At 37.3% G+C, this 11016-nt stretch overlaps 1 protein-coding gene across 2 annotated transcripts in view; it reads left to right on the forward strand.

Moving 5' to 3' along the window:
• Positions 1-9876, forward strand: part of HEPH (hephaestin) — an 83859-nt gene extending 73983 nt beyond the window's left edge. For both annotated transcript variants that reach the window (XM_023249133.2, XM_004000574.5), the window contains 4 exons: positions 1402-1541; positions 2458-2620; positions 5586-5630; positions 7726-9876. In XM_023249133.2, coding sequence (XP_023104901.1) covers positions 1402-1541; positions 2458-2620; positions 5586-5630; positions 7726-7958 — 581 coding nt within the window. In that variant the 3' untranslated portion in view covers positions 7959-9876. The remainder of the gene's footprint in view (positions 1-1401; positions 1542-2457; positions 2621-5585; positions 5631-7725) is intronic.
• Positions 9877-11016: the final 1140 nt, after the last annotated feature.

The raw sequence follows: 11016 nt of genomic DNA on the forward strand, positions 1-11016 counted from the left end.
TATCGTTCCTTTCCCTTCCAGATTCTTGAAACAATTGAGAAAAAAAAAAGAGATGCTTATGACCAAATGTGGGCTTACTGAGAAGGAACTAATTAGAACTAATTAGTTCCCCTGAGAATTAGTTCCTGAGAAAGACACTGAATTTATTTCTGAAGCTAAATGGGCTTGCTGATACTCCTCCTGCAAGGAATAGATTTTCTACCTTGACATTGATATAGATAAACAACAATAACCTCCCCTTTGCAGCAGTAGAATCTTCTCTACAATGTAATATTAAATCAATTTGAATTATTTTCTATGTCAAGACTGATTCAAGAGAGAGAAGATTCACAAAGGGTAGAGTTGAGCATCTTTAGTTCCTTTTTTACAAATTCACAATTTGATTGGGGTAAATAAATGACAGGTTATAAATGTTCCTTCCATTATTTCCACTCTTGAAACGTAGAGTAAAAATGACTTTCCCTCCATAAGAATATGTGGGGCACAGGAATGTGCTCTGGGCATAGTCCTGACAATATGAATTAACATGGCTATGAGTAGTTTGTTGTCTTTAGAGCATAGGATGTGGCCTGTGAAGAAACAGATAATGAAGCCTATGCAATTAATATAATTATTAATTACAAGAATATTGCAAGTACTTTTTATTTAACATGTATTGTAGGCTCAGGTGTCTTCTGGGTGCTCTGAAGAATATAAGGAAACTATATTAGTATAGTATATACTTTCATTTCCTGCTTACTAGGAACCTATAGTCCAGTTGGGGATATGAGCTTCCACCAATTTAAAGATAGGTAAGTATATAAGGGAGGTTTTGGTGACTTCCAAATATGGTACAGACAGTACTGGAGGAGTTCAGAAGTAGAAGTAAATGAAGGGAAAGAGAGTTACTAAGAGGAGCTAGATCAAGGAAGTGTTCTTGGATAAGGTAAAGTTATGATTGGGCTTTGAAAAGATGAATAAAAGAAGGCAGGATTTCTAGGGGGAAATATTAGAAGCATGAGCAAGGACACAAAGAACATGAATATGGGGCCATATTGGGGATGGTGAATAAATCACCTTCATTGGAAAAAATGTGTTAGATAATGGGAAATGAATATGAGAAGGTGGTTTGGCCTTATATTGTGAAGGACCTCGTTGGCTGAACTAAGGAGCTTGATCTTTTAGGCATGAGGTATCTATTATAGTATTTTAAGCAGTAGAAAGAAATGGTCAGATTAGATATTTAGAAAGACCACTCTTATAACACCAATGTGTAAGATAGACTTATGGAATGCAAATGTTATAGAGATTAGAGAAATTAATAAGATATTGTTATCATCAAACATGATAGGGACTAGCCCTAAGGCAATGGCAATGGGAAATCAAAACAAAAGATATGAGACATTTTATTTTTTTTTACAGCCATTAATGGAAAGCTCTACAGCAACCTCAGGGGTCTTACCATGTACCAAGGAGAACGAGTGGCATGGTACATGCTGGCCATGGGCCAAGATATTGACCTACACACTATCCACTTCCATGCAGAGAGCTTCCTATATCGGGTGAGCTGGCAAAGGGCTGAGTACCTCAGGAACAATTAGAGGAATGCTTTGACAGTCATTAAGGAAGAAAGGGATAGCTTCTTAAGGAACAAGATAATAGTTAAAAGAGGAGAGGTCTTGTACATGGAGAATTGAACTGGGAATTCTAGTTTGGCTGTGTACTCCAGGGTTAGTCACTTCCCTCTAGTCCTTGGCTTTCCCCTCTGACATAGAAGAAATGAGTAGCTCAAAGGAAAAAAAGAAGTGAGTAGCTCATTTGTGGTGTAAGTAGATTGAAGAAACCAAAGTAATTGAACATCAGTCAAGGACTGGAGTGCCATTAAACAGTGATCCTAAGAGCAAGAAATTTCATAGTGATGTCTCAGAATCTATGAAAGTTCTTAATCCATTATAAGAAACTTCAATTCAGAAGCTACATGGAACAACATGTAGGTTTTGAAAAAGAAGTTTTAGTCTTAGGGAAAGGGGGCAGTTGAAGGGAAAGGGAGTTGAAGGCATTGATATAGATTTAAAGATATAGAAGTGTGATAAAGATGATAGCATAGAGGAGAAATCTAAATTGAGATAAATTTCTAAAGGAAATAAGTAGTTCCTTCCTAGGAGTCAAGGATTAAGCCAAATTCCCCAGATGTCAGCATGATGAAAAGTATGGAGATACTAATTTTAGCTCCCAAAGTGTCCTTTGGGACACTTTAAGGAAAAGTAGGAAGATAGGGTCTCCTCTGATGGTTCAATTTGTGTGGGCAGATTTATAGAGGAGATGGATCAGTTGTACTTGTTAAGCTGCTCTCTGATCTATGAATCTTGGAGCCCCATGTCCCTGATTTGTACATCCAAGTTTTTTTTAGCTCCTATAAGCTCTAAGATGAACTCTTTACCCTTCATTTCTTCTCCTCCACCCCAATCTCTTTTGCAGAATGGAGAGAGCTACCGTGCAGATGTTGTAGATCTGTTCCCAGGGACCTTTGAGGTTGTGGAGATGGTAGCCAGCAACCCTGGGACATGGCTGATGCACTGCCACGTTTCTGACCATGTCCATGCTGGCATGGAGACCCTTTTTACTGTCTTGTCCCAAAGAGGTAAGGTATAACTTCCCCCAAGATTGGAAATCTTTGAATACTTTATGTAGTCTACAGGAACCAGATAATCCCAAGAAATTCCTTACCCCTGTCTTTCTGATCCCAGAAGAACCAGGACTTAAGACAGTGCATGCCACACTCAGGTGTTCTCCCAACTATATTTCTCATTCTCCATTGTTTCCTTGCTCCTTCCCCATCCTAATTACTTTGACACTTGTTGATTTCACATGGGTTGACCCAGCCTGAAACTCATTAGGCTCTATGCATTGTTGCTTAGCATAGATTTGCTTCCTTTGAAATATATTTCATTTAAATAGAAATCTATTATTTTAGGATTCATTAGAAGTACTCACTATTTCAAGAAATCTTGCTAATGAGTTCTTTAAAAAATAAATATAGTTCTAATAGTCACCCCTTAATTGATTTGTTTTGTGGAGCTTGTGAAAAAGTTCTTTCTGTCTTGGAACAATTATGTCTAAAGCTAGATGGACATAGTGGTCTTTAGTTATGGCTTATCTCAGAAAGAGTTGCTACCAAGGGTGCAAAAAGGTTTTGCCTTTTTTTCTTTTTTAATATGGAGAGTGAATTGCTGGGTTGGTTTCTTTATCAGTCAATTTTTGATCATCACCAAGAACATAAAAGTTTTGGCTGGCTATGGATTTTGTCTTTTGGTCATTAATTGTTTAGGAATCTCTTGACCTGTGTCTAGGATTTTTGGTCATTGGCACTCTATCAGCAGAAATACAAAGTTTGAAAATGTCTTTGGGCTTTTAAACAAGCTTAGCAAACCAGGGTAGAGAATACAACTCTGTTCTTTACCCCCAGGGAAAGAGAAATTTTCCATTATAATAACCTGTATCTTTGAAAAGCTTTGTTCTCTAGTAATCTATACTACTAAAATGTCTTCAACTTACTACTATAGTACTATTCCTTACTACTCAGATAGGTACACAAAACTCTTTGTTGTGTTTTGTCAGCCCTTAGAAACAAAGTCAAGTGATAAATTGATGTGTCATCAAGATGCTATAGGTTCAAGACAACAGGTTTTGCCTGTGTATAGTAATGGGTAATCCAAAATCTGGACCATTTCACAAAATTATCTCAATATATAACATCAAAGAACTTCCATGAATAAAGATAACTCATATCTCTCTCTGACAATGAGCCAGCCTACAAAGCCTACCTATTTGCTTTTTATTGTTTGTTTATACTTCACAATAGTCTAATTCAGTATTGCTCTAACCACATATATGCTACCTGGCCAACCAGAGGGAATAGTTGTAGACAGGGAAGAAAGGGCTAATTGTTGAAACAACGTTCCTGATGAGGAAACAGGGTATGAAAACCAGAGATAAAATGAAAAATTAGACTGGAATAGATTTTTTTTTACTAAAAGAAGAGAAGACAGAACAGTAAATGATCATTGTATAAGTTTGGGTGAGGAGTCTGACAGAAAGAATATTTATTTCCTTGTCTCTGCTTCATTTGTTAATTTGTGGGAAAGAATTCATCTGCTTAGAGTGAAGGATAGAAAGTAGGATAAGGAACTTGAAGAGAGTGGGCTAAGGTTTGAAATAACCACTTTGGGAGATGGGAAAACAAAGCTTACTCTGAGTGATAGAAAATAATTTATTGGCAGGAAAAATTGAGGGCTTAGTTAAAGTTTGACACAAAGAATACTTATCTTTACAATTACATGATTTTTATACACCAACATTCAGCATACCAGACAAAACACAGAGAAATCATACTCACTGTGGTTTCATCAGTCAATTATAATGCTCCTGGTAAGTCAGTAGTTGAAGTGATAGACCATAGAGTCTAGCTAGACCAGGAATGGGGTAAACAAACAAAAAAAAAACATGATAAAGCTGACAGTTTGGGAAAAAAATGGAAGGATCCAGGAGCTAGAGATCTGTATGAGGTGATGATAACAGGTTAAATGGAATAAGTATCATTAAACTATGTAAGGAAGAGGAGGCTGTTGTTAGATTTTATATTTCTGAGATGGAGCAGTTCTGAATAACAAGTTCAATGTGGCCATGGGAATTGTTAATAGAATTAGAGTAGATATAAAAGTTGTTGGAATTAAAAGGTACAGAAACTGTGAAGTTTGAAGGATGAATGGGTCAACACCTATGGTGGGAATGGAGGAATGGGAAGACTGAGTCAGGTAGCAAAGATTTCCGTGAATGAAAAGAACTACTAGGTAACAGTAACAAAAAGTGGTTGTGAGTTTTGTAGCCGAAAAATATAATCTTCAAAACAGATAGATATTTACCCCAAAAAGGGAGGAAAAATTATCTAAAAGCAGTATTGAGAGGATATAAAGGAAACATAGTCCTCAGAGAAAAGCTCAGCCTCATTAAAGCAAGAAGAGGAAGCAGTGTTCTCAAAAGGGTTTGAATATGTAGGGATGTAGTTTTGACAAGGAGCAGAGATTTATTGAAGGGAGGGTGGGAAAGGGTGACAAAGAACACAAGAATGTGGGTAGGAAATATCAATAAATATGTACATAATGGCAGAGAGGTGACTTACCTTTTGGACTCCTAAGCCTATGTTTTTGCTTATATTTTTGTCACTACTCAAAACCAAATACAAGCGTCCGACTTCAGCCAGGTCACGATCTCGCGGTCCTTGAGTTCGAGCCCCGTATCAGGCTCTGGGCTGATGGCTCGGAGCCTGGAGCCTGTTTCCGATTCTGTGTCTCCCTCTCTCTCTTCCCCTCCCTGTTCATGCTCTGTCTCTCTCTGTCCCAAAAATAAATAAAAAACGTTGAAAAAAATTAAAAAAAATACATATGCCAATAATGACTTTGACTATAAGGTAATTTAATTCCAGGCACCTTCTTTTTGCTTAGAATACTACAGAGAAATTCCTCTATCCAATGCCAATGCCCACAGCAAACCTGTGGATTGGTAGGAAGAATAACAGCGCTAACCTCTTTTTTTTTCTTTTCTACCAGAACACGTAAGCACTATCACCACCATCACCAAAGAGATTGGAAAAGGTAGGAAGGATAATGCATAAACTGTGTAGTTATATGTGGTATGTACTTGGGGGGAGGTGTAGTGCCTCTAGAAAATGAGATTCACTACCAAAACATGGACTACAATACTAGCAGGAAGCACCCTGAAATTTCTGTAATACTTCAAAAGTCAGGAACCCAAGGTTCAGTTTTTCTCAGCATATTTATTCTCTCTGTCCCCTATTCCCAACATCCTAAGTTAGGGAAAACAGCCTCACCCCAGTTGAAAGTTGCTATCTTAGCTTCTCACCTAATGTGTGAAGGGGGGGGTGGATTCAAGGTTTCTTTGGGTTAGACATGAAGGAGCTGTAACACAGACATAAATTATTCACAGAGACAGTATGAAACTAGTATAAATACCATACAGTCTACATCAGCTTTTTTATTCTTGTTTCTATGGAATACCAAATAGTTGACTCTTTGGAACCAGCCATTTCTTCCATTCACAAAAGTAGAAATTATTTTCCTACCTAAACTAGGTCCAAATAGTGGGCCTTACCTACCTCACTCTCCCCCATCCCATTTGTACATGGACTGAGAAAGTCTCAGAGAGTTATGAGAAGTAGAAGGGATGTTACAGACCATCAGTTTAATATGGGGATTTTTTTCAGCTATGTTTTGAAAAGTCCTAATGATCTCCCCAAGTATTTTATAAACTGTGAACCAGGAGACTAAGGTATGTTTTGGAGGGATTGGGAATAGTAAAAGTGAGGTTGGGATAGTGTAAACTCTTGGTCTAATAAAGCCCAAAAATTTTCTACATGAGAAATTGAGAAATGGAAAGTAATTTGTCCAAGATCACAAGAGGAGTAAGTAGTAGAATGTAAACTTAGAACTATGAAGTTACCAGCGTCCATTTTAACTCACAGTTCATCTTTTCTTATTTCTTTAATAATGTTCATTCATCCATTTATATATTTATCAAACATGTGCTGAGTTCCAGGGAAACCAAAACAAGTAAGATATTACTATCCAGGAGGTTTTCATCTATAAATTGAATGAGATACAAAAACAATAATTGCATTGCTGGTATACATTGTAAAAAGGGGCAAAACGACAGCTATTAATTATTGTTCATTTGCTATCTTCCAGGTGCTATGCTAAATATTTTATAAATATTAGCTAATTTAAATATCACAATAAACCTCTGACCTAAGTATAGTTCTTATCATCATTTTATAAAAAAGGAGACTGAAGTCCAAAAGTGAAGGAGATAGTTCACTTGGCTCAAGCAAGTAAATCATGAGAATACAAACAGTACAGATACTTTGGGAACACAGAAGAAAGGACCATTAACTGACCTCAAATGTAACATTTAATATGCGTATAGAAAAGTGAAGAGGGAGAAAGGGTGGCCTGAAAGAGGGTCACCTGTTCTTGGAAACAAAGAATCAGTTGCTGTGGCTAAAGAGTATAATATAAAACCAAAATGGTAAGTTAGAGCCTGATTGTGAGAGTTGGAATGCCTAGTTTGATTCATAGCTTTGCTGTGTAGGTTAATTGGAGATCACCAAAAGTTTGTATGTCAGTAACTAAAACAATCATATTATTTCACCTCGAAATATCAATGTGACATCAGTGTATCAAGACTCAAAAGAGCTGAGAGACAAGACAGCACAGTGGTAGGCTGTTGTCATGGTACAAATAGTCAAATTGAGCATTTATAAGCTAGATGATTGAGTCAAACTGCCTCCTTGAAAATTCCACTCATTGCTCCCAATTCTATCCTCTGGAAACATATAAACCAAATCCAATTCTTTTTATTGTTAGCTTTACATCACAAACATTTTTATATTTGAAGAAATATATCAGGGCCCTTTCTACTCATTTTTAGTTCTTTCCATGGGTGTAAAGAACACAGTGATTCCTAAGGGCTTTCTTAGCAGTGACTTCCTGTTACACAAATTCTTTGTAACCTATAAACCTTATTCATCAGCTGGTGTTTTTAGGGATAGGAGCAATTCCTCTGCCCTATGTTGATGGAGTTATTTCCTATTTCCCAAGAGTTGACCGCGAATGGTGCCACGTTAGAGTACTCTCCAGCTCAGGGTGCCATTTTTCTCTTGTTCTATTTCAGCATCAATCCTCAGAAACATTGGAGAAGGCAATGTGAGAGTGCTGGGCATGTGGATCCCTGTAAAGAATATTGAGATACTGGCTTCTCTTTTAATTGCCATGAGTATCATTCTCCTCCTCATTGCTCTAGCTCTTGGTGGTGTGATCTGGTACCAGTATCGACAGAGAAAGCTACGACGCAACAGGAGGTCCATCCTGGATGACAGCTTCAAGCTTCTGTCCCTCAAACAGTAGCAGTTGGGTCCTGCAACTGCACATCTTGAATGCAGTCCCAGCAGGTCATGCTCTAGTAACTGACTCCACTGTCAAAGGGACATGAGTGGTAGAGAGGCAGAGTAGGGAAATAAACTCATCTGGGAATTTCTTCACTTATTTATTTACATAGAAATTATGTACCTTCTCTTTTTCTTTATTTTTTTTCTCCACTTGGGAAGCTGGGGCAAGAAAATCCCATATTATCTTATATCACAAATTTCAACAGCTGGATTATATCAACCACTGACACTTGGAAGATCTGGAAATTACTAATAACCTATTCTTCTTACAAAGTAGATACCTAAGGTAAAATCAATTGATTAGGTTTTTATTGCTTTTTCAGAACCTAGGTAAGTGAGCTGTGAAGATAATCCACATCTAAACTAAGGGCTAACAACATGGGCATGATGGAGAATGTGTGGGGTGGGATTTGAAGATCCAAATTTTATTTTGATTCTCCTTGGAAATAAACTATTTTGGAAAAGAAGTAGATGGAATATTATTGCTATGAGCACCTACAACCTCTGGAGCCAGAAGCTCCTCAGGAGGTCAGTCTTCAAAATTTCTGGCACAGTTTTCCACTCCATACTGTAGGCAAAAAATACTGTATGTTAAAGTACTTGTTAGAACACTATAAGAGTGAACATGGTGATTTTAATGATCTCTGTGGCCTCTGGGAATCTGTGACCATGATTGAAACAAAGAACACTCACTGGGAGGGGGTATAATATGGTTCTAGCTATCCTTTTTGTGGGGCCTATGTGTTTGTGTTTTGGAAAAAAAAACTAAGTCAGACTGGTGGGTACCATCTTGTAACACATAGGTGCCAAAACACTTTTGAATTCTAAGAAAATTTTCCAGAGAGAAACAGAAGTCTGAGACAAACCTTAAACCTATCCACTGGGCAAGGTGAGATGGGCACAATCTTGTGGACTCTTTGGCAATTGGGCGTATGAGAGGTCTACTTGCAATTTTTGGAGTTTTTTTTTTTTAAATAGGACAGACTCCTTTCTGGTATCTTAAAGCAATATTCCTTTGTTGCCTGTAAGTTCAAGCCTCTCTGAAAACTTGGTGGGAGACCACAGATGAACAAGACGTAGAGTAAGGATGAGATAGGATGATCCACCCTCGCTATATATCCATAATACCATTTCACATGGGAAATGAAGAAAACATTAGAAGCAGAATTAAGATAATAACTGAAATATGTACTGTTTTACACTTCACAAAACATCTAATACCTGATTGCATTTAACTCGCCTTAGCCTTATCAGAGTGATACTTTGTTTTATATTTGAGTAAACAAATGATCAGAGTAATTTTATCCACGGGCATTCAACTAGAAGTTGAGCAAAGATTCATGTCAATCTATTTGACTCCAAATACTTGTTTTATCCTGGTGTATCATAGAAACTTCCACCAATCTCCATCCTTTGTATCCATATTAACTGCAATTTTCTCATCTTCCCAGCCAATCTCTCTGCCTAATTAGGTATCCTATACAGATCAAATGTAGAAACCCACAGGGCTAGTATTCAGTTGCCATATAATGTTGAAGGTTGGAAGAGAAAACATGGTCCTGAGCCTATTATTCATCTTGCTTTACTGTGGTCAGTGGCTTTCTGGTGAGCTTTACTGGAAATCTCAGAAACATAACAGGGGAAGGAGATGATGGAAGGTTTAAATTGCTAGTTATAAAATAAAATGGTGGGGTATTTAAGCCATTGCAAAATCAATGCACTTAAAAGCAAACAATTTTGGTCTATGGTAAATGTGGAAGTTATTGAAAACCCAGTGTGCACTGAGGACTCGAGTCAATTAATAGCTATGATTTGCACACAACTGGGATGTTACCTTGGTCATGGTCATGAATCAGAGACAAAGAAAAGTAGGTTGAATGAGGATAAGTTTCCTCTGAGGATGTAACCCTCCTACAGATTGGGGAAACTAAGCTCAAGCCTATATATATATATATATATATATATATATATATATATATATTTATTTGTGGTGGTTTTGCTCCCAGTGGGGATGTAGAAGATGTTTTTGATAATTAAGTGACACTTCAATTCGTTCAGTTGATCAAGCCAGAAATCCCCAAAGTAATCATATTGGTGAGCCTTGTCTGTTTGCCTCCTAAATTGGTATAACTGATTCACTTGTTTGTATCTTTACTGCTACCACCTCAGTCTAAAAAACAACCATCTTTTACCTGTACTAGAGTGGTAGCCTCATTATTACTCTCCTTTCATTTACTCTAGCCCTTCACATTTTATTCTCCATGCAGAAAAGTGATGTTTTAAAAATATAAATTGGGCTTACTTTTCAGGTGAGATGCCACAAACTCATCTTTTAATGATAAATAAACACTGTAAATAATGAAAGAGGCAATAGAAAGACTGAAAAATATAGAAAGAAAATGGCAATGTGGAAAAGAACAGGATGACAAAGCAACTGGGTATCTTTCCAACATCCAACCTAGCAGAACACAGACCAAGATCAACGAGGAATCCTAATGACAACCCCAGATGGCCCTGGAGACAAAAAGGGGGATTGAAGAAGAGCCCTGCATACATCAAATAGGCAGGGAAACTGGTATTCATCTCTTTTGGTCAGAGACTCCCCGTTCCTAATTACACATTGGGAAGGACCTGCAGGGGGAATCTCAACATAGCAAGCTGCCAAGCCCAGGAAGCAATTTTGCTGCGAGCTGCAATCCCTTTCACTATCCAGAAATAATAAGTGGCTCTGTCAGGGATAAACAAAAACACTAGTGACACCAGAGAAACCAAGCAAACCAAAATCCCACAGCAAGGTCTCTGAAAATTACACTGTCATTGGAACATAGAATTATGCCAGGACTTGTGTGCTAAATATAAACAAGATGAATATCTTCTAAAATAGATTGCTTAAATATGCTTCATTATTTCCATGATATCAAGAACGAGCAAAATCACAACTTGAATGAGAAGATGATAACCAAACACAAAAACTGAAATGAAGCAGATGTTCAAATTACCTGAAAAGGATTTTAAAA

This window comes from Felis catus, chromosome X (genome assembly GCF_018350175.1).
Source record: "Felis catus isolate Fca126 chromosome X, F.catus_Fca126_mat1.0, whole genome shotgun sequence".
Taxonomy (NCBI): Eukaryota; Metazoa; Chordata; class Mammalia; order Carnivora; family Felidae; genus Felis; species Felis catus.